Below are 25,439 nucleotides of genomic sequence, written 5' to 3'. Positions count from 1 at the left end.
TTTCAGTAGCATATTTTCATTCTGGCTCAAAATAATTGCAAAGAGCAAACAGCTCCATTTTAGTGCAGGTTTTTCTTTTTATGTAAGACATTTTTTTATTGGCAGTAGCTCATGATGGCTTACAGTGACATTTCCAATATAATTATATCAACTGTAGGCCCCAGAGAGAATATCTTATATGCCAAATGCTTCAGAAATTCTAAATTTCTAATAATATGCTATAGTTTGGTGATAACTGCTTTCCTAGGGACATTTTTAATATTGTTACTATTTTTTGGAGGGAAGTAGCTATCAAAATACTGGATGCACATTTCCTTTGACTCAGCAATTTCACCACCAGAAACTTCTCCTACAGTTACACTCACAAAAGAGGATCAAGATATATTATAGCATAGTTTTAATAGCAAAAAAAGAGGCAAACAATTTAAATACCCATTGGTGGGGGGATTGTAAATAAATTATAATATAGGTACATAAAGAATACTATCCAGCAGTTAAAATGAGATAAATCTGTAAGTGATGGCATAGAAAAATGTCCATGGTAAATGACACATTGTTAAATGAAAAGTCAAGATATATATACACAATGATAAGAGCCCATTTGTGTAAAAAGGAAAAATGTAAATCCATATGTATATATATCTGTGCTGCTTAATACAAAATTTCTATAAAGATATCCAAGTGGTTGATAACAGTAGTATTTCTATGGAATGGAAATAACCTATTTTCCTTTTTATACACTTCCATGTTGTTTTAATTTTGAATCGTGCACATAAATCTTTTTATTCTTAATGTTCTTGATAAGCAATATACGTAGACCTGATAAAAAGTTCAAATGTTATAAAAGGGCATATAGAGAAAACTAAACCTTCCCACCTCAGTCTCTCTTCCTAGAGGCAGTCACTACTACTAGTTTCATGTCCATCTTTCCAAAGGCATTCTATGTAACATGTACTATTTTTAGCATTGAAAATGCTAGTGTAAAAAAAGTTTTACAGAAGAACCTTGCTATTGAACAGTTCTGATAATCAAGAAGTCCTAACTCTGTTTTAGCATTTCATCTTAACCAGAGTGACAGTAACCTATTGAATGTCTTTTATGTGCCAGGCACTGATTGGTATTCTGTATATGATCCTGCAGAAGAACAATATTATTATCATTTCCACTTTATAGGTGAAGGAACTAAGGCCCACAGAAGTTAGGCGACTTACCTAAGTTATCTTTTTCTTTTATTTCTTAAATATTTATTTATTTATTTAGGCTGCGCTGGGTCTTAGTTGTGGCACTTGGGATCTTCACTGAGGCATGAGGGATCTTTTAGTTGCGGCATGTGGCAGGCTCATAGTTGCGGCATGTGGACTCTTAGTTGCAGCAGGTAACCTCTTAGTTGCGGCATGCATGTGGGATCTAGTTCCCCGACCAGGATCGAACCCAGGCCCCATGAATTGGGAGTATGGAGTCTTACCCACTGGACCACCAGGGAAGTCCTGTAAGTTACCTTCAATTTAGGTGATTTACCTAGCTGGTACATCACAGGGCCTGGATTCAAATCCAGGTCTGCACTCAGATCCCAGGTACTATTATGCACACTGCCACACTCTCACCCGAGATGCCATCTCCAAAGTAAAACTGTCCCTGGCTTGTGTGACCAAGAGCACAGCAATTGCAACTCCGTGAATTGCTTTACTTCCCACTTCTTTAGTGAAAAGGGTAGTTTGGAAAACCAGTGCAGATTAGGATACACCCAAAAAGTTAGCTTGGAGAAGAGGCACAAGTTAGGATGTTACGATACGCCCAGACTCTGGAAGATCAGGAGGCAAAGCTTGGCACACATATGAAAGACTTCAAAGGAAAACCATGGCATCTGAAATTACTGTTAAACTCAGTAACCCCAGCAGGGTGTGCTAGAACTCCACAGACTGCATTCAAAACTGTCCCAGCAGAAGTCACTGCAGGCAATTCTACCTCAGATCCAAACTCTGTAAGGAGTTGTTAAAGCAGACTACCTTTCCATGTAAAGGTAGGCAATGATCCAGTTTCTTATCAAGCTTCCAGGAATCCATCTGGACCTCTGCCTCTCCAAGGAAAGTGTTTCTGCCAAAACGACCATGATGCCAAACCGAGAACTGCAAAGTCCTCTGGGACAGGAGAGATTCTGGGATCTCATACTGTGAAAGGAAAGAAGAAGTCCAAGATGATTAGTTCACGGTAATTCCTCAGAAAAAGATTACTCCAAAATCTGAGCAACCATACTCAAAGTCCATAGTCTTGAATATCAAATCACTTTAGTCCCTAAGCACTTTGAGTTTCCTCCCTCAAAGCCTCCACTTACCCCATTTCACAAAAACCTACCATATTCCATCGGAGGACCTGGAATATGAATTTTTCCTTCAGTGGGGGAGAGAACACTGGAATATTCAAAAAGAACTGTCAGGGAGACTCCTGATCGCAAATGACTCTTTAAAATGAGATTTGTGGCCACGTGGACCTCCAACTTCACAATAATCCAAGAAAGTCAGATCAGCTTTGTTCTCTTCTCTGGGAGGTCAGGACGTGAACAGATGCCCATAGTATATCCTCAAACACAGACATGGCCACTGAAAACCATGTTGACCACCCACGTAGCAGAAGAATAGCTACAGCTTAGCACACAAGACAGATCAAATTCTCATACCCTCTCGGGCTCTAGATACTTACTTTGAGGATCTCATCATATAGCGGATTAATGGTGTCCCGCTTGATGCTGGTTTTTCTTTTTCCTTGGCGGGATTTGTCAGGCAGAAGATAAGTCTTCACATATCTAAAAACCAAGGAGAATACTGAGTAATTTGCTGTCTTTTTGGAAGCCCATTCCTTATTTTCTTCCTCTCCATATACATATGCCATAATGAAATGAAAATGTCACATCGAGTCCTCTTAGACCTGCCATTCTTGCATTTTCCCAGTCCTGGTCCTTTTCCCACATCTCCCCTAACCACTCTCAATCACACCTCCCTGTCTGCCTAGGAAGTGAGAGCCTCGATTCAAGGGTGCCCAGAGAGATGCTGGGGTCTGATCATCTCCAAGCACCGCGCAGGGTCCAGAAGCACTCACGGGTTCGAGCGCTTCTTGGCTTCGTCAGCATAGGCCAGATGGTGGCACTCCTTCACGTGAATGACCAGAGCCTGTGTTTGCTGCTCATACTTCAGGGAAAAGGAAATCTTGCCAGTCACAAAGATGTTCCCGAAATCGCCAGCTTCGCTATAAATGCTCATCATGCTGCCAATCGTACTCTGAAGATAAAGCACCCACATGGCAGATGGTAACTAGACTTACCATGGTGATCATTTTGAAATTTACAGAAATATCAAATCATTATGTTCTGTAACAGGAAGTAACATAGTGTTGTAGGTCAATTATACTTCAAACACAAACAAACAAACAAAACTCAGAAAAAGAGATCAGATTTGTGGTTATAAGAGGCAAGGGGTCAGGGGAGAAGGAACTGTATGAAAGTGGTCAAAAGGTATGAACTTCCAGTTATAGGATAAATAAGTACTAGGGATATAATGCGTAACATGATAAATATAATTATCACTGCTGTGTGTTATATATGAAAGTTGTTAAGAGAGTAAATACTAAGAGTCCTCATCACAAGGAAAAAAATTTTTTCTATTTCTTTAATTTTGTATCTATATAAGATGATGGATGTTCACTAAACTTATTGCAGTAACCTTTTCATGATATATGTAAGTCAAATCATTATGCTGTATACCTTAAACTTACACAGTGCTTTATGTCAGTTATTTCTCAATACAACTGGAAGAAAAGAACAAACAGGGACTTCCCTGGTGGTCTAGTGGTAAGACTCTGTGCTTTCAATGCAGAGGGCATGGGTTCAATTCCTGGTGGGAGAACTAAGATCCTATATGTCGTGTGGCGTGGCAAAAACAAAACAAAACAAAACAAAAAACCAACCAAACAAAAAAAGATAAAGCACCCACAAACATCTGGCGAAGGCACACTCCCCCCGCCACATTGCTAACATTTTCCCTCATGAGAAAGCCATAGTCACTGAAGAAAACAAAAGCCCCCTGCAACCAACCAGCCAGTACTGCCAGTCGTCTTGTACCCAGAGTATAAGAGACAGCTAAGGGCACACGCACAACTGCTCAGGTTCATCAATCAGCTCATGGCTCACCTAGGCTCCGAGCTGCTCTTCTCCCCTCTTTTTACACATTTTATTGTTAATTTTCAACTGCCCCAGAAGGTGGGCAAGGAGTAGAGGTAAGACGCAGCTCAGTCCAATTTTGATGTATGTTATATATGCTACAATGCTGGCTAGAAGGGGTCAGTTACTAATTAAAACAAGGGGCCTTAATTATCTGTGCGTTTCTTTTATCCACCTTATGTCTGTCAAGACCTACAGAGAAAAGTGATTGCATCAGAATTGGGGGGAAAATCCCAACAGAGGTGAAAAGATACCTTCCTCTCAGGTAATAATTGACTCTGCAAGCCCACTGTTCTCTTCTTATGTGTGAGTGGGACCATCTAATCACTCTGCTTTCTGATTCTGTTTCCTCTAAATATCAATCTTCACACTTATGACAGAACTAGGCCCTGATTCTTAAATGTCCCTTTAACTTCATGATTCTGATTGATGCTGTTGTTCCTTAATCATATCCTGATGCCGATTAACCCTGCCAAGGCCCTTCTCATGGCACTCACTGCCCTTGAATGTGAGACTTGGTACATGCTCTGATGAAGAAACCTGATCTTGCTCACTTCATGGCCTGGGTACCTTTTTTTTTTTTTTTTTTTTTGCGGTATGTGGGCCTCTCACTGTTGTGGCCTCTCCCGTTGCGGAGCACAGGCCCCAGACGCGCAGGCCCAGCGGCCATGGCTCACGGGCCCAGCCACTCCGCGGCATGTGGGATCCTCCTGGACCGGGGCACGAACCCGTGTCCCCTGCATTGGCAGGTGGATTCTCAACCACTGCGCCACCAGGGAAGCCCCTGGGTACCTTTTTAAGGGAGAAGTTATGGGTTACTGTTCACAAGGCTATGATGAACATCTCTAGCTCTAACTACCTGATGTAAGAATCTCCAGGGCAGAGGCTGAGAAAGCCACCTAACTGTGCACTAAGCAACTATGGTCTAAACTGAGGAAAGGAACAAACAAATGCATCTCACTTACCTAGAAAGAGTGACTAGGAGAATTTCCCCAGGTCCTGATCCTGCTCTAGGGAGGCACTTCCATCCTTCCTGGTATACCAACATGTCCATACCACAGAACTAATAGAACTTACCATGGAAGAGCCACTTCGCATGCTGCTTCTGGCTAGCTTCTGACGATGCAACTTCACCAGGTGGTCAATGTCTTCTTCTTCTTCCTCTTCCTCTTCCTTGAAAAATAAATATAGATTCAGAGTTAATAAAAATAAGAAAAAGTTCAAAGATGAATATCCTTCTTTTAGTAGGGGCCATAATTGTTGATAAGCTCTGAGGTGTCATATGCACACATACATACTTATCTTTATGTTTCCCCATTTCAGGCTTCCAAACTATATTCCAACTACCCTTCTCAAATCACAAAATAATAAGATAAGAATATCTCTTTCTCATTTGACTGCCCCAACCCAGCCATCTCTTTACATTATATTCAAGATAAGTATTTATTTGAGCCCCCAACCATATATCAAGCAATGTTTAGAAAATAAAAGAGACAGTGAAAGATAGTCTTTTTCTTCAAGCAATTCAGCAACTAGATTTACTTTAGAAATTGAGGGGGATACTGAAAAAAAAAGAAATTGAGAGGGAAATCAAGATTCATGTTACCTTTTCCTAAAGAAACAGGTGAATTGAGAGTATCAGGCAGTAAAGTCAACTTTAGATATATAAAATTTCATATAGTGACCAAGTGAAATACAAGGGTACTTACCATATCCACACTGAGACCTGGGACAGATTTGCTTCTGTCTCCCAAGGAGCCACTTTCATGCCCCACATCTTCCGGGCGAAGATCAATCACAGATTTAGTGTACTCTGAGTGGAAGGCCGAAAACCAAATCAAAAGAAACCTACTCTTCTCCGTACGAATAACCCACCAAGTACTCAGAACTTCAATCTCAAAAGGCCATGAAGGGAAACCAGCTACCTGAAGGCCTGAGGATTTTTCTGGTGTTCTTCTTGAATATCATTTCACCCTCGTCCACAGATACCACATTTTGACCCCCAGGCTGAGCTTCCTAGGAAGAGGTAAGAGCAAGGAAATGGAAAAAGACAGTTGAGTAGGTGGAAGAGTGGAGTAAGGAAGAAGGCCCAGATTTTCACTAAACTATGACAAACTTAAAGGAAAGATTACTCTTAGGACTTAATCCTAGGAAATTGTACAAAACCTATTTTCTCACATGTTTCAACCAAAACTTTAGAAAATGCTCCCAAGGGAATCTGAACTAAAATTTGTTTGAACTCTTGATTTAAATTCTTCCTGAGGAAGGTAAAAGAAAGAGAGAGAGACATACACAGACGAAGACAGACAAAAGAGAGACAGAGATCGACCAATCAATAAATAAAGCTTACCTTTTCTACTTGAGATTTGGGGGCAGACATCTTCTTCCATTCTGGAAAGAGGCCAGATTTATCCAGAGAGTCTCTCCTGGAGGCAGATACAGAAGCTATAATAAAATCACCTTCTCCCCTTCCCCTTTTGTCTAGGGACCCAAGCTCTATGGAAAGAGAGCCACTGGCTTGAGGCCATTGCAATAACCAAATCCAGAAGGTAAACTTCACATCTGATTTACTTTGAAGGAATGCAGATGATTAGATAAGCAACTCTGTACAAACACAAACACTCAAACCCCCAAGCCTAAGGGATAGCAGCATCCGTTGCTTCTGGTCCAGGAAGACTCCTCCAAGGTGCAGCAGCCTGTGGAAGTTAGCATGTTCCAGAAGGCTGTGCTCAGAGCCAACAGTAGAAGTGCTACTGGAAGACTTGTGGTAACGTCAGAGAAAATACTTCATTCGCCTTGCTGAGGACAGAAGTCAGGAACACTGAAGGCAGTGGATTCCCGCACCCTGGCGCTAGAGAACAAAATGGGAGCTCGGCTGAGCAAAGCAGCAGGGACTGGGGGCATCTCACCTGGACGTGCTATCCGAGTCAGCCATGTAGCTATCCACACTCTCACTCTCAGCCTCCAGGGCACTCTTTCCACTTTTCAGCTTGGGGACTTCAAATGGAACACTAGAATAAAAACCAAGAGCCAACACATAAAGGAAGTGGGCTCTCTTGCCGGGAGGCAGGCTTCCTTCCAACCTTTCACAATGGTAGCCCAAGTGATCTTTCTAAGAGCTGAGTATGCTTTTAAAACTGCTCAGTGGTTCCCCATTGCTCTTGGGATTGAGTTCAAACTCCTTAGCATGGCAAAAAAATCCTTATGAGTTGACCCCTGCTCACGTCTGCAGACTCATCTTTCACCCTCCACCTCTCCTTATACTTTACATTCCAGAATGATGAAGCTCTTTTGGTTCCCTGAATGTGCCAAAGCTCTTCTTCTTCCCTCTTTTCTCTGCCTGGGATGGCCACAATGGCCATTTTTCTTGTTTACTTGAAACTTCTGGCTAAATCTATTGCTTCTTCTGGTCTCTCCTTATATGTCAGTTCCTGGAGATCTCTCTGACCATGCCCCCACCCCAAGTCTGGATTAGTAACCTTCCTAATATGCTCCTAAAGCACCCTGATGCCTTGGTAGCAGTCATCATATGTGTAACTTTTTATGTCTTTTATATAAATTACTTAATTTGTTCAATAATTTAAACAAATGATTTGTTTAATGTCTTTCTCCTCCATTAGAGTAAGTTCCAGGAGATCAGTGACCACATATTCTGTTCACTGCTGCGTTCCCAATGCCTAGAAGAAAGACTAGCATAGAGTGGGCACTCAATTATTTTTTGACTGAATTTTTGACTAAATGCCCTCAGTGGGGCATAAAGTGTATACATAAATAAGCAGTATGCTTTGAAGATATTATTCAGAAGACCAGAATTCCTTTTCAGCTTAATGAAGGATGACCCTGGGCACTCAAAACAGCAGTCCTCATCTCTAAAGGGAAGGACACAATTCCTGGACCACTTACCTCAAGGAATTTGTGAGAACAAGAAAAGGAAAAAAAAATCATTCTTCCTTTAGTGTCTCAAGTAATTTCACTTGGCCTCCAGGATCCCACATTCTCCTGGTCCTCTGACCTCACTGGCTGCTCCTTCTCAATCTCCTTTGCTGGTCTCTCCTCACCTCCTAGACCTCTAATCTTTGGATTGTGTCCACGCTTATTCCTTGGGCTGCTTCTCTTCACTATCTAGAATTATCCCTAAATGATCTCATCTAGTCTCATGGCTTTAAATATGCTCTATAAACTAACAATTCCCAAATTTCTCTCTTACTCAAACGCCTGACTTCTATTTCCAACATCCTACTTGACATCTCTGCTGGGATGTCTCAAACACAGCAAGTCCAAAACCAAAGCCCTAATCCTCCCCCAAACCTGCTCTTCCCTCAATTTCATCAAATGGCAACTCTGTCCTTTCATTTCTCAGGTCAAAAATCTTAAGAATCACCCTTGACTCTGCTTGTTCTCTCAAAATACATATCCAATGTGTTAGCAAATCCTCTTGGCTCTGTCTTCAAAGTATATCTAGAATATGACCAGTTCTCTACCCCTCCACTGCCATTACCCTGGTCTAAACCACCATCACCTAGCTCCTGGATGGTTGCAGTAGCCTCTTAACTGAACTCCCTACTTCTGCCCTTGTCCTCATACAATCTATCCTCAACACAGCAGCCAAAATGAGTTTTTAAAATATAAATCCAGGTAATTCCCTGGTGGTCCAGTGGTTAGGACTCTGTGCTTCCACTGCTGGGGGCTTGGGGTCAATCCCTGGTCAGGGAACTAAGATCCTACAAGTCTTGCAATGCAGCCAAACATCAATCAATCATATATATATATATATATATATATATATATATATATATATATCCCCAATACAGAACTGAAAACACGTGTCCACACAAAAACTTGTACACAAATGTTCATAGCAGCATTATTCACAATAGCTAACAGGTGGAAACAGTCCAAATGTCCATCAACAGATGAACAGATAAAGGAAATGTGGTACAGCCATATAATGAAATATTATTGACAATAAAAAGGAATGAAGTTCTGACACATGCTACAACATGGATGAACCTTGAAAATATTATGCTAAGTGAAATGCCAAACACAAATGGCCATATTCTGTATGATTCCATTTGCAGGAAATGTCCAGAATAGGCAAATCCATAGAGACAGAAAGCAGATTAGGGGCTGAGGGAAATGGAGAGTGACTGCTTAATGGGCACGGGGTTTCTTTTTGGAGTGATGAAAATGTTCTGAAATTAGACAGTGGTGATGGTTGCACAACATTCTGAAAGTACTAAAAGCTACTCAACTGTATACTTTAAAACTGTTAAAATGATTAATCTCATGTTATGTAAATTTTACCCCAATTTAAAAAAAGAAAAAATAATATCCTGTCACTCAGAGCCCTCCTTCTCACTCGGAGTAAAAGACAGAGTCCTTACAAGTGCCAACAATATCTTACATGATCTGCTTCTCACCTCACCTCTGTCTTTATCCCCTACCCTCCCCACTTGCTCACCAGTTCCAGATGACTCACACGTGCCAAACACAAACTCACCTTAGGGTCTTTATACCTGCTGCTTTCTCTGCCTAGAAAGTACCTCTTTCCCCCAGATACTCTAAGGGTTTGTGCCTCTTTGCTTCCTGTCTTCTCTCAAATGTCATCATATTATTAAGACTTTTCCCCTGCTGGCCTAGATAAAACAGCTTATATACACATATGCTTTCCTGGCACTCCTTCCCTTTAATCTACTTCATTTTTCTCCATAGCGCTTGTCAACATCTGATATACAATATATTTACCTGATTATTCCCTTATTGTCTGTGCCCCCCACTCCCAATCTAAGCTCCTCAAGCAAGGGACTTTGTTGTCTTCACCAGTGTATCCCACTGCCTAAAACAGTGCCTGGAAAATAGTAGGCATTCATAGACATTTATCAAATAAATGAAGGAACTAATAACAAATGAGCAAAGAATGAAGTAACCAAAATGTATAACGTCTTAGGCAGTAGAGACTAAACTTTCCAAGTTAACATAACATGATGTTTGAGATAGCTTTATGAAAACAGACAGCTGGGGTGGAAATCCTAAGGCATGCCAGAGGTGAAACAGCGGTCATTTCTTGAGAGATGCATTAGCTTTATAGGTGAAGACACAGCAGGGAGTTTGATTTCATTTTTACTTTAGAACTATTATTTTTCCCCATTTGCTGCAAAGAATAAAGAACCTAAAGCAGAACCATTCCTCTAGAGAGGTAGTTTAATAATGGCCCATGGAGAGTGTTTCTGCTTGTATTTTTTCCCAAAGATTAATACGTACTGATCCAAAGCTGATACAAACCACCGTAAGGCAAAAAAGCAATTATTTGACATCTGTGCAGTAGAAAAATAGACTAAGAGACAGGAGTCCTGGGCTCTAACTATCTGTATGATCTCAGGTAAATCACTTATCCTGCTTTCTTTTCTGTAAAAATAAGGGGGTTGAATTAGATTATCTCTGAGGCTCCATAATTTTATGGAAAAGATCATTTATGGCCACTTAATCTGTTTCCGTGTTTAGGATAAATAAGAGTCTTCTGAGCCCAATGAGACAAGAGGTCATAGACAGCCAGAAGCAATGGGCTTCAGAAATTACATTCTGACCAATGATGCCAGATGTATTAATCAGGTTCAGGAAATAAAAGCCATCCTTATCCGCAAAGGAAAAAGGGGGGCCTCATTACCTAAAACAGATGAGTCACCCACCCAAGGCTGTGTGGATAAAATCACAGTACATACATACAATGAAACACCATACAGAGAGCAAAAAGAATGAGGCAGACCCTTGGTGCTGACATGGAAAGATGTCAATGTTATATTTTTCTGTCATTTTTTCCCATTTGCACCTTGAGTTATAACTGACATAAATAAACTGCACATGTTTAAGTGTGCAGTTTGATGAGTTTTGACATATGTATACACTGGTGAAACCATCACCACAATTAAGCTATCGAACATATCTATCACTCCCCAAAGTTTCCTTGTGCCCCTTCATAATCCATCTCTCCTTCCTCATCCCATCTCCAAGTAAGTGCTGATCTGCTGTCACTGAAATTTAGCTTGCTTTTTCTAGAATTTTACATAAACAGAATCATACAGTATGTCCTCTTTTTTGTTTGGCTTCTTTCACTCAGCATGATTATTTTGAGATTCATCCATGTTGTTGCATGTATCAGTGGTCCATTCCCTTCCATTGCTGAGTAGTATTCCACTGTATAAACAAAGCACAGTTTATCCCTTCACCTGTTGATAGACACTGGGGTTGTCTCTAGGTTTTGGTGATCACAAATAAAGCCACTATGAACATTTATGTACAAGTCTTTGTATGGACATATTCTTTTATTTTTTTTCTAATACATTTTTAACACCTTTATTGGAGTATAATTGCTTTACAATGGTGTGTTAGTTTCTGCTTTATAAAAAAGTGAATCAGCTATACATATACATATATCCCCATATACCCTCCCTCTTGTGTCTCCCTCCCACCCTCCCTATCCCACTCCTCTAGGTGGTCACAAAGCACTGAGCTGCCCTCCCTATGCTATGTGGCTGCTTCCCAATAGCTATCGGTTTTACATTTGGTAGTGTATATATGTCCATGCCACTCTCTCACTTTGTCCCAGCTTACCCTTCTCCCTCCCCGTGTCCTCAAGTCCATTCTCTACATCTGTGTCTTTATTCCTGTCCTGCCCCTAGGTTCTTCAAAACCTTTTTTTTTTTTTAGATTCCATATATATGTGTTAGCATACGGTATTTGTTTTTCTCTTTCTGACTTACTTCACTCTGTATGACAGTCTCTAGGTCCATCCACCTCACTACAAATAACAATTTCATTTTTTTATGGCTGAGTAAATATTCCATTGTATATATGTGCCACATCTTCTTTATCTATTCATCTGTTGATGGACACTTAGGTTGCTTCCATGTCCTGGCTATTGTAAATAGAGCTGCAATGAACATTTTGGTACATGACTCTTTTTGAATTATGGTTTTCTCTGGGTATATGCCCAGTAGTGGGATGGCTGGGTCGTATGGTAGCTCTGTTTTTAGTTTTTTAAGGAACCCCTATACTGTTCTCCATAGTGGCTGTATCAATTTACATTCCCACCAACAGTGCAGGAGGGTTCCCTTTCCTCCACACCCTCTCCAGCATTTATTGTTTCTAGATTGTTTGATGATGGCCATTCTGACTGGTGTGAGGTGATATCTCATTGTAGTTTTGATTTGCATTTCTCTAATGATTAATGATGTTGAACATTCTTTCATGTGTTTGTTGGCAATCTGTATATCTTCTAGGACATATTTTTTTGCTTCTCTTGAGTAAATACCTAGAAATTTAAAGGCTGACTCACAGGTAGGTGCACATTTAACTTAAGACACTACTAAACTGTTTTTCAAAGTGGCTGCACCATTGTACATTCCTACCAGCACTGTATGAGAATTCCAGTTGCTCTATACCCTCATCAAAAATTGGTATGGTCAGCGGAGCGGCTGGGCCCATGAGCCATGGCTGCTGAGCCTGCGCCTCTGGAGCCTGTGCTCCGCATGGGAGAGGCCACAACAGTGAGAGGCCCGCGTACAGAAAAAAAAAAAAAATTGGTATGGTCAGGGGATCGGATCAAGATGGAGGAGGAGTAGGAAGTGGAGCTCACCTCCTCCCACAAATACATCAAAAATACATCTACATGTGGAACGATTCTCACAGAACATCTACTGAACGCTGGCAGAAGACCTCAGACTTCGAAAAGGGCAAGAAAATCTCCATGTAATGGGGTAGGACAAAAGAAAAAAAGGAAAGAAAGGAATAGGGATGGGACCTGTGCCCCTGGGAAGGAGCTGCAAAAGAGGAAAGGTTTCCACACACTGGTAAGTCCTCTCACTGGTGGGGAGATGAAGCCAGGACAGATGGGGAGCTTTGGAGGCTTGGAGGAGAGTGCAACAACTGGTTTATGGAGGGCAAAGCGGAGAGAGACCTGCACAGAAGGTCAGTGCCACCATCTGGCACTCCCCAGCCTGAGACGCTCAGCCGCTGGGGCAGGTGGGGCTTGGGTGCTGAGCCTTGGGCTTCGGAGATCATATCCAGGGAGAGGACTGGGGTTGGCTGCGTGGAGACAGCCTGAGGGGGCTAAGATGTGGTGTGCCACAAGCACGGGAATACAGGAATAAGCATGGGCCCGCCGGAGAGGCAAGGCGCCATTGTTGGCGGGTGTGCTAGGAGAGGGGTGAGCTCACCATAGGAGCTTCTTTCTCCGAGCACACACTCTCAAGCAGCAAGGCACTGCCTACACAAGCTCCAGGGGTGGGTGTGAGCCACCACTGCCGTCTCAGACCCCAGAGATGGGCACAGACTGCTGCCACCATCAAGGGTCCCAAGATTGAGTGCCAACCACTGCCCCCACCTCCCCAGGAAGGTGTGCAGCCCACTGCCACCAAGGGTCCCATGACCAGGCACCAGCCACTGCCCCCACTTCCCTGGGAGTGCGTAAGACCCGCCACTGCCAAGGGTTCTGTGACCAGTCACCAACCTCGGCCCCCCCACCCCTGCCATCTCCCCTGGAGCATGCACAGCCAACACACACTGAGGAAAGAGATGGCAAACAACCAAACCAAAATCAGCCCTCACACCAAAAAAATTTTAAACCCAAACGACCTACGCAGGAACACTCCTGCATATAAATAGCCCTCCAAGAGATAACTGTTTCTCCTAAACTCACAGCGTAAGAGAAATACAAGCAAAATGAAGAAGCAGAGGAACGATTCCCAGTTAAAAGACCAAGAAAATTGTCCTGAAAGAACAAACAATGAAACAGACCACTTCAGTTTAATAGACATGGATTTCAAATAGGAGATAATGAAAATACTAAAGGAATTAAGAAAGGCTATTGACAGAAATGCAGATTACTATAAAAAGGAACGAGAAACTATAAGGAGGAACCAAGAAAAATTAGAAAATTCATTTGCCGAGACAAAAGCTGAGCTAAAGGCAACGAACAGCAGAATGAATAATGCAGAGGAAAGAATAAGTAATCTGGAAGATAGAATAATGGAAATTACCCAATCAAAACAGCAGACAGAAAGCCAAATGAAAAAGAAAAAAAGTGAAAGCAATATAAGAGAACTACGGGATAATATAAAGCATGCCAATCTATGCATAATGGAGATTCCAGAAGGAAAAGAAAGAGAAAAGGGGATTGAAAATGTATTTGAAGGGGACTTCCCTGGTGGCGCAGTGGTTAAGAATCCGCCTGCCAATGCAGGGGACACGGGTTCGAGCCCTGGTCTGGGAAGATCCCACATGCCGTGGAGCAACCAAGCCCGTGCACCACAACTACTGAGCCTGCAAGCCACAACTACTGAAGCCCACACACCTAGAGCCCATGCTCCACAACAAGAGAAGCCACCACAATGAGAATCCCACGCACCGCAACGAAGAGTAGCCCCGCTCGCTGCAACTAGAGAAAGTCTGCGTGCAGCAACAAAGACCCAATGCAGCCAAAAATAAATAAATAACTAAATTTAAAAGAAAAAAGAAAGGAAATGTATTTGAAGAAATTATGGCTGAAAACTTCCCACACCTAAGAACGAAACAGATATCCAGATACAAAAGTAGAGGGTCCCAAACAAGATGATCCCAAAGAGACCTACGCTAAGACATATTATAATAAAATGGAAAAAGTTAAAGAGAGGATTCTAAAGGCAGCAAGAGAAAAATAGAGTTAATTACAAGAGAACCCCCATAAGGCTATCAGCTGATTTCTCTACAGAAATGCTGCAGGACAGGAGGGAATGGCAAAATATATTCAAAGTCTTGAAAGAGAAAAATCTGCAACCTAGAATGCTCTACCCAGCAAGATTATCATTTAGAATGGGAGGAGAAATAAAGAATTTCTCAGACAAGCAAAAACTAAAAGAATACAGCAATACTAAAGCTATCCTAAAAGAAATATTGAAAGGTCTTCACTAAATTGAAAAGAAGCAAGAAGATATAGGAAGGAGGAAATCACAATTGGAAAGTAAATCACTTAAATTAGCCAGTATACAGATCAAAAAGAGAAAAAAAAACCTATTTGTGCAAGCGATGATAAACACAAGGAACAGCAAAAGGATAAACACAAAGATGTAAAAGAGGACATCAAAATCATAAAATGTGGGGAAGGAGAGTAAGAAAATGTAGATTCTTTTTTTTCAGAATGTGTTTGAGCCTATATGTCTATCAGTCAAAAGCAAGCAAATATAGGTAGAGGTTAACATACTTGAAAAACAGGGCAACACAAATCAAAAATATACAACAGAGTCACAAAAAACAAAAAGAAGAGAACACAAGCATAAAATAAAAGGAAATTATCAAGCCAAGAAAAACATCAAGAAAAACAAAAAGAAAAAGACAGGAACAAAGAAGAAACATAGAGTCAACTGGAAAACAAGGTTTTAAATGGCAATAAATACATACATATCTGTAATTACCTAAAATGTCAATGGACTGAATGCTCCAATCAAAAGACATAGAGTGGCAGCCTGGATACAAAAAAAACAAGAGCCTACAACATGCTGCCTACAAGAGACCCACCTTAGGGCAAAGGACACACACAAGCTGAAAGTGAGGGGATGGAAAAAGTTATTTCATGTAAATGGAAATGACAAGAAAGCAGGAGTTGCAATACTCATATCAGACAAAATAGACTTTTAAACAAAGGCCATAAAGAAAGATAAAAAGGACACTATATAATGGTAAAAGGATCAATACAAGAAGAGAATTTTACACTTATCAACATACATGCACCTAATACAGGAGAACCCAAACACATAAAACAAACACTAACAGACATTAAGGGAGAAACTGACGGGAATATAATAATAGTAGGAAACTTTAACACCACACTCACATCAATGGGCAGATCTTCTAGACAAAAAATCAGTAAGGCAAGAGAGATCCTAAATGATACAATAGAACAGTTAGACTTAACTGATATTTTCAGGATATTACATCTAAAAAAAACCCAGAATACACATTCTTTTCAACTGCACATGGAACATTGTCTAGGATTGACCACATACTAGGGCACAAAACTAACCTCAACAAATTTAAGAGTATAGAAATTATTTCAAGAATCTTCTCTGACCACAATGGCATGAAACTAGAAATAAACCACAGGAAAAGAAATGACAGAAAAATGATTACACGGAGACTAAACAACATGCTACTAAAAAACCAATGGGTCAACAAGGAAATCAAAACGGAAATTAAAAAATACTTTGAGAAAACAACAAATGAAAACACAACCATACAAAATCTATGGGATGCAGCAATAGCAGTTCTTAGAGGGAAGTTCATAGCAATACAGGTCTTCCTAAAAAAACAAGGAAAATAAACAACCTAACATACCACCTAAAGAAATTAGAAAAAAAGAACAAAACCTGAAGTTAGCAGAAGGAAGGAAGTAATAAAGATCAGGAAGGAAATAAACAAGAAACAGATTTTAAAAGACAATAGAAAAAGTAAATAAAACCAAGAGCTGGTTCTTTGAAAGGGTAAACAAAATTGACAAACCTCTGGCCAGGCTCACCAAGAAGAAAAGAGAGAGAACCCAAATAAACAAAATCACAAATGAAAAAGGAGAAATCTCAACCGATACTGCAGAAATACAAAAAAAAACATAAGAGAAAACTATGAACAATTTTATGACAACAAATTTGACAACCTAGAAGAAACAGACAACTTTCTAGAAACATAAAGCCCACCAAACTGATCACTAGAAGTGAAATAGAATCTGTAATTTTAAAAAACTCCCTACAGAGAACGCACAGCATGCCTCAGGGTGTTGCAACGTCATGCTGGCCTCTGCTGCCACAGGCTTGCCCCACATTCCGTACCCCTCCATCCCCCCAGCCTGAGTGAGCCAGAGCCCCCTAATCAGCTGCTCCTTTAACCCCATCCTGTCTGACCGAACAGCAAATGCGCTCAGGTGACCTACATGCAGAGGTGGGGCCAAATCCAAAGGTGAACCCCAGGAGCTGTGCAAACAAAGAAGAGAAAGGGAAATTTCTCCCAGCAGCCTCAGGAGCAGCGGATTAAATCTCCACAATCAACTTGATGTACCCTGCAACTCTGGAATACCTGAATAGATGAATCATCCCAAAATTGAGGTGGTGGACTTTGGGAGCAACTGTAGACTTGGGGTTTGCTTTCTGCATCTAATTTCTTTCTGGTTTTATGTTGATCGTAGTTTAGTATTTAGAGTTTATTATCACTGGAAGGTTTGTTTATTGATTTGATTGCTCTCTTCCTCTTTTTTTATATAGATAAATATTCTTTTCTCCTTTTTATCTTTTTGTGAGTGTGCATGTGTATGCTTCCTTGTGTGATTTTGTCTGTATAGCTTTGCTTTTACCATTTGTCCCAGGGTTCTGTCCATTTCTTTTTTTTTTTTAATATAGTTTTTAGCGATTCTTATCATTGGTGGATTTGTTTTTTGGTTTGGTTGCTCTCTTCTTTCTTTCTTTTTTTTTTTTTTACTACTTTTTAGTTTTTCATAATTTTTTTATTTTAATAACTTTATTTTATCTTATTATTTTTTTCTTTGTTTGTTTTTTCTCTCCCTTTTCTTCTGAACCGTGTGGCTGACAGGGTCTTGGTGCTCCAGTCAGGTGTCGGGCCTATGCCTCTGAAGTGGGAGAGCCGAGTTCAGGACACTGGTCCACCAGAGACCTCCCAGCTCCATGTAATATCAAATGGCAAAAGCTGTCCCAGAGATCACCACCTCAATGCTAAGACACAGCTCCACTCAACGACCAGCAAGCTACAGTGCTGGACAACCTATGCCAAACAACTAGCAAGACAGGAACACAACCCCACGCATAAGCAGAGAGGCTGACTAAAATCATTATAAGGTCAAAGACACCCCAAAACACACCACCGGATGCGCTCCTGCAAACCAGAAAGACAAGATCCAGTCTCATCCACCAGAACACAGGCACCACTCCCCTCCACCAGAACCCTATACACCCCACTGAACCAACCTTACTTACTGGGGGCAGACACCAAAAGCAACAGGAACTACGAACCTGCAGCCTGCAAATAGGAGACCCCAAACACAGTAAGTTAAGCAAAATGAGAAGACAGAGAAACACACAGCAGATGAAGGAGCAAGGTAAAAACCCACCAGACAGGGGTTCCCTAGTGCTGCAGTGGTTGAGAGTCCGCCTGCCGATGAAGGGGATGCGGGTTCGTGCCCGGTCTGGGAGGATACCACATGCCGCGGAGCGGCTAGGCCCATGAGCCATGGCCGCTGAGCCTGCGTGTGCAGAGCCTGTGCTCTGCAACGGGAGAGGCCACAACACCGAGAGACCCACGTACCGCAAAAAAAAAAAAAACACCAGACCAAACACTTACAAGAATTAAAAACCAAACAATGATGAACAACACAATAAATGAAATTTAAAATTCTCTAGAAGGAATCAATAGCAGAATAACTAGGCAGAAGAATGGATAAGTGACCTGGAAGATAAAATAGTGGAAGTATCTACTGCAGAGCAGAATAAAGAAAAATGAATGAAAAGAACTGAGGACAGTCTCAGAGACCTCTGGGACAACATTAAACGCACCAACATTAGAATTATAGGGGTCCCAGAACAAGAAGAGAAAAAGAAGGGGACTGGGAAAATATCTGAACAGATTATAGATGAAAACGTCCTTAATACGGGAAAGGAAATAGTCAATCAAGTCCAGGAAGCGCAGAGAGTCCCATACAGGAAAAATCCAAGAAACAAGCCAAGACACATTAATCAAACTATCAAAAATTAAATACAAAGAAAAAATATTAAAAGCAGCAAGGGAAAAACAACAAATAACATACAAGGGAATCCCCATAAGATTAACAGCTAATCTTTCACCAGAAAATCTTCAACCCAGAAGAGAGTGGCAGGACATATTTAAAGTGATGAAAGAGAAAAACCTACAACCAACATTACTCTACCCAGCAAGGATCTCATTCAGATTCAATGGAGAAATTAAAACCTTTAGAGAGCAGCAAAAGCTAAGAGAATTCAGCACCACCAAACCGGCTTTACAACAAATGCTAAAGGAACTTCTTTAGGCAAGAAACACAAGAGAAGGTAAAGACCTACAATAACAAACCCAAAATAATTAAGAAAATGGTAATAGGAACATACATATCGATAACTACCTTAAATGTAAATGGATTAAATGCTCCAACCAAAGGACACAGACTGGCTGAATGGATATAAAAACAAGACCCATATACATGCTGTCTACAAAAGACCCACTTCAGACCTAGGGACTCATACAGACTGACAGTGAGGGGATAGAAAAAGATATTCCATGCAAATGGAAATCAAATTAAAGCTGAAGTAGCAATTCTCATATTAGACAAAATAGACTTTAAAATAAAGACTACTACAAGAGACAAAGAAAGACACTACATAGTGAGCAAGGGATAAATCCAAGAATAAGATATAAAAATTGTAAATATTTATGCACTCAACATAGGATCACCTCAATACATAAGCCAAATGCTAACAGCCATAAAAGGGGAAATCGACAGTAACACAATCATAGTAGGGGACTTTAACACCCTACTTTCACCAATGGATAGATCATCCAAAATGAAAATAGGTAAGAAAGTACAAGCTTTAAATGATGCACTAAACAAGATGGACTTAATTGATATTTATAGGATATTCCATCCAAAAACGACAGAATACACTTCCTTCTCAAGTGCTCATGGAACATTCTCCTGGATAGATCAGATCTTGGGTCACAAATCAACCCTTGGTAAATTTAAGAAAATTGAAATTGTATCAAGTATCTTTTCCAACCACAACGCTATGAGACTAGATATAAATTACAGGAAAAAATCTGTAAAAAAAACAAACACAGGGAGGCTAAACCATACACTACTAAATAACCAAGAGATCACTGAAGAAATCAAAGAGGAAATCAAATAATACCTAGCAACAAATGACAATGAAAACATGACGACCCTAAACCTATGTGATGCAGCAAAAGTAGTTATAAGAGAGAAGTTTATAGCAATAAAATCCTACTTCAAGAAACATCTCAAATAAACAACCTAACCTTACACCCAAAGCAATTAGAGAGAGAAGAACAAAAAAACCCAAAGTTCGGCCATTAGCCAGGCTCTTCAAGAAAAAATGGGAGAAGACTCAAATAAACAGAATTAGAAATGAAAAAGGAGAAATAACAACTGACACTGCAGAAATACAAAGGATCATGAGAGATTACTACAAGCAACTGTATGCCAATAAAATGAACAACCTGGAAGAAATGGACACATTCTTAGAAAAGCACAACCTGCTGAGACTGAACCAGGAAGAAATGGAAAATATAAACAGAACAATCACAGGCACTGAAATTGAAACAGTGATTTAAAATCTTGCAATAAACAAAAGCCCAGGACTAGACGGCTTCACAGGGGAATTCTATCAAACGTTTAGAGAAGACCTAACACCTATCCTCCTTAAGCTCTTTCAAAATATAGCAAAGGGAGGAACACTCCCAAACTCATTCTATGAGGCCACCATCACCCTGATACCAAAACCAGACAAGGATGTCACAAAGAAAGAAAACTACAGACCAATATCACTGATGAACATAGATGCAAAAATCCTCAACAAAATACTAGCAAACAGAATCCAACAGCACATTAAAAGGATCATACACCATGATCAAGTGGGGTTTATTCCAAGAATGCAAGGATTCTTCAATATACACAAATCAATCTATGTGATAAACCACATTAACAAACTGAAGGAGAAAAACCATATGATCATCTCAATAGATGCAGGAAAAGCTTTCAACAAAATTCAACACCCACTTATGATAAAAACCCTCCAGAAAGTAGGCACAGAGGGAACTTACCTGAACTTCATAAAGGCTACATATGACAAACCCACAGCCAACATCATTCTCAGTGGTGAAAAACCGAAACCATTTCCTCTAAGATCAGGAACAAGACAAGGTTGTCCACTCTCACCACTATTATTCAACATAGTTTCGGAAGTTTTAGCCACAGGAATCAGAGAAGAAAAAGAATGAAAAGGAGTCCAAATCAGAAAAGAAGAAGTAAAGCTGTCACTGTTTTCAGATGATATGATAGTATACATGGAATCCTGAAGATGCTACCAGAAAACTACTAGAGCTAATCAATGAATTTGGTAAAGTAGCAGGATACAAAATTAATGCACATAAATCTCTTGCATTCCTATACACTAATGATAAATAATCTGATAGAGAAATTAAGGAAACACTCCCATTTACCACTGCAACAAAAAGAATAAAATGCCTAGGAATAAACCTACCTAAGGAGACAAAAGATCTGTATGCAGAAAACTATTAAGACACTGATGAAAGAAATTAAAGATGACACAAACAGATGGGGTGATATACCATGTTCTTGGACTGGAAGAATCAACATTGTGAAAATGAGTATACTACCGAAACTAATCTAAAGATTCAATGAAATCCCTATAAAACTACCAATGGCATTTTTCATAGAACTAGAACAAGAGTTTTCACAATTTGTATAGAAACACAAAAGACCGCGAATAGCCAAAGCAATCTTGAGAAAGAAAAATGGAGCTGGAGGAATCAGGCTCCCTGACTTCGGACTATACTACAAAGCTACAGTAATCAAGACAGTATGGTACTGGCACAAAAAGAGAAATATAGATCAATGGAACAGGATAGAAAGCCCAGAGATAAACCCACGCACATATGGTCACCTTATCTTTAATAAAGGAGGCAGGAATATACAATGGAGAAAAGACAGCCTCTTCAATAAGTGATGCTGGGAAAACTGGACAGCTACAAGTAAAAGAATGAAATTAGAACACTCCCTAACACCATACATAAAAATAAACTCAAAATCAATTAAAGACCGGGCTTCCCTAGTGGTGCAATGGTTAAGAGTCTGCCTGCCGATGCAGGTGACATAGGTTCGTGCCCAGGTCCAGGAAGATCCCACATGCCGTGGAGCGGCTGGGCCCGTGAGCCATGGCCACTGTGCCTGTGCGTCCGGAGCCTGTGCTCCGTAATGGGAGAGGCCACAACAGTGAGAGGCCCACGTACCGCAAAAAAAAAAAAAAATCAATTAAAGGCCTTAATGTAAGGCCAGACACTATGAAACTCTTAGAGGAAAACACAGGCAGAACACTCTATGACATAAATCACAGCAAGATCCTTTTTGACCCACTTCCTAGAGAAAAACAAAAACAAACAAATGGGACCTAATGAAACTTAAAAGCTTTTGCACAGTAAAGGAAACCATAAACAAGATGAAAAGGCAACCCTCAGATGGGAGAAAATATTTGCAAATGAAGCAACTGACAAAGGATTAATCTCCAAAACTTACAAGTAGCTCATGCAACTCAATATCAAAAAAACAAACAACCCAATCCAAAAATGGGCAGAAGACCTAAATAGACATTTCTCCAAAGAAGATATATAGATTGCCAACATACCACATGAAAGAATACTCAACATCACTAATCATTAGAGAAATGCAAATCAAAACTACAATGAGGTATCACCTCACACCAGTCACAATGGCCATCATAAAACAATCTACAAACAATAAATTCTGGAGAGGGTGTGGAGAAAAGGGAACTCTCTTGCACTGCTGGTAGGAATGTAAATTGATACAGCCACTATGGAGAACAGTGTGGAGGTTCCTTAAAAAACTAAAAATAGAAGTACCATATGACCCAGCAATCCCACTATTTGACATATACCCCAAGAAAACCATAATTCAAAAAGAGTCATGTATCACAATGTTCATTGCAATTCTATTTACAATAGCCAGGACATGGAAGCAACATAAGTGTCCATCGACAGATGAATAGATAAAGAAGATGTGGCACATATATACAATGGAATATTACTCAGCCATAAAAAGAAATGAAGTTGAGTTATTTGTAGTGAGGTGGATGGACCTAGAGTCTGTCATACAGAGTGAAGTAAGTCAGAAAGAGAAAAACAAATACCGTATGCTAACACATATATAGGGGATCTAAAAAAAAAATGCTTCTGAAGATCCTAGGGGCAGGACAGGAATAAAGACACAGATGTAGAGAATGGACTTGAGGACATGGGGAGTGGGAAGGGTAAGCTGGGACAAAGTGATAGGGTGGCATGGACATATATACACTACCAAATGTAAAACCAATAACTAGTGGGAAGCAGCTGCATAGCACAGGGAGATCAGCTCCGTGCTTTGTGACCACCTAGAGGGGTGGGATAGGGAGAGTGGGAGGGAGACGCAAGAGGGAGACGCAAGAGATATTGGGATATATGTATATGTATCGCTGATTCACTTTGTTATAAAGCAGAAACTAACACACCATTGTAAAGCAATTATACTCCAATAAAGATGTTAAAAAAAACCTCCCTACAAACAAAAGTCTAGAACCAGATGGCTTCACAAGCGAATTCTAGCCAACACACAAAGAAGAACTTATACTGATTCTTCTCAAACTCTTCCAAAAGACTGAAGAGGAGGGATCACTCCCAAAGACATTCTGTGAAGCCACCATCACTCTGATACCAAAACCAGACAAAGATACCATGAAAAAAAGAAAATTATAGGCCAATACCTTTGATGAATATAGATGCAAAACTTCTCAACAAAATATTAGCAAACCGAATCCAACTATACATTAAAAAATATCATACACCACGACCAGTGGGATTCATCCCAAGTTCACAAGGATGGTTCAACATACGCAAAACAATCAATTTAATACACTGCATTAAAAAAAGAAAAGTCAAAAACCACATGATCCTCTCAGTAGATGCAGAAAAAGCCAAAATTCAACATCCATTGATAATAAAAACTCTTACCAAAATGGGTATAGAGGGAACATATCTCAATGTAATGAGAGCCATTTATGACAATCCCACAGCCATTGTAATAGTCAATGGTGAGAAGCTGAAAGCCTTCGTGCTCAGCTCTGGAACAAGACAAGTATGCCCACTCTCACCTCCTCTATTCAACATAGTATTGGAAGTCCTAGCCACAGACAAGAAAAAGAGATAAAAGGTATCCATATTGGAAGGGAAGAGGAAAAATTGACACTATATGCAGATGACATGATACTATACATAGAAAACCCTAAGGACTCCACACAAAAACTATTAGATCTAATAAATGAGTTCAGCAAAGTAGCAGGATACAAGATTGACACCCAGAATCAATTGCATCTTTACAATGACAATGAAATATCAGAAAGAGAATGTAAAAAAAAATACCTTCTAGAATTGCACCAAAATAAAATACCTACGAATAAACCTGACCAAGGAGATGAAAGACTTATATGCTGAGAACTATAAAACATTAATAAAGGAAATTAAAGAGGATTCAAAGCAATAGAAAGATACCCCATGCTCTTGGATTGGAAGATTTAATATTCTTGAAATGGAAATACTACCCAAAGCAATCTACAGATTTCATGCAAATCAAATTACCCATGACATTTTTCACAGAACTAGAACAAATAATCCAAAAATTTACATGGAACCATAAAAGGCCCAGAACTGCCAAAGTAATTCTGAGGGAAAAAAAAACACCTGTCTGCAGGTGACATAACTCTCACAGACTTCATAAAATACTACAAAGCTACAGTAATCAAAACAGTGTGGTATTGGTACAAAAAGAGACATATGGATCAATGGAATAGAATAGACAGCCAAGAAATAAACCTACACACCTACAGTCAATCTTTGACAAAGGAGGCAAGAATCTAAAACAGTAAAAAGACAGTCTCTTTAGCAAGTCATGCTGGGAAAGTTGGACAGCTGCATATAAATCAATGACATTAGAACACACCTTCACACCATGCACAAAAATAAACTCAAAATGGTTTAAAGACTTAAATATAAGACATGACACCATAAAACTAGAAGAGAACCTAAGCAAAACATTCTCAGACATAAACTGTAGTAATATTTTCTTAGGTCAGTCTCCCAAGGCAATAGACATAAAAACAAAAATAAACAAATGGGACCTAATCAAACTTACAAGCTTTTGCACAGCAAATGAAACTATAAACAAAACAAAAAGACAACCTACAGAATGGGAGAAAATATTTGCAAATGATGCAACCAGCAAGGGCTTAATCTCCAAAATATACAAACAGCTCATACAACTCAACAACAAAAAAACAAACCACCCAATTGAAAAATGGGCAGAAGACTTTAACAGACATTTCTCCAA

At 40.0% G+C, this 25,439-nt stretch overlaps 1 protein-coding gene across 4 annotated transcripts in view; it reads right to left on the bottom strand.

Annotated features, from left to right (window-relative positions):
- SYTL4 (synaptotagmin like 4) overlaps positions 1-25,439 on the bottom strand; it is a 69,533-nt gene that overhangs the window by 8,676 nt on the left and 35,418 nt on the right. For all 4 annotated transcript variants that reach the window (XM_060137605.1, XM_060137606.1, XM_060137607.1 and 1 more), the window contains 8 exons: positions 7,120-7,221; positions 6,561-6,636; positions 6,136-6,226; positions 5,920-6,023; positions 5,288-5,383; positions 3,094-3,272; positions 2,698-2,800; positions 2,007-2,168 (listed from right to left, as the gene is read on the bottom strand). In XM_060137605.1, coding sequence (XP_059993588.1) covers positions 2,007-2,168; positions 2,698-2,800; positions 3,094-3,272; positions 5,288-5,383; positions 5,920-6,023; positions 6,136-6,226; positions 6,561-6,636; positions 7,120-7,221 — 913 coding nt within the window. The remainder of the gene's footprint in view (positions 1-2,006; positions 2,169-2,697; positions 2,801-3,093; positions 3,273-5,287; positions 5,384-5,919; positions 6,024-6,135; positions 6,227-6,560; positions 6,637-7,119; positions 7,222-25,439) is intronic.

The sequence above is a fragment of the Lagenorhynchus albirostris genome, chromosome X (genome assembly GCF_949774975.1).
Source record: "Lagenorhynchus albirostris chromosome X, mLagAlb1.1, whole genome shotgun sequence".
Lineage (NCBI taxonomy): Eukaryota > Metazoa > Chordata > Mammalia > Artiodactyla > Delphinidae > Lagenorhynchus > Lagenorhynchus albirostris.
This window is presented reverse-complemented; position numbering and strand designations above follow the sequence as displayed.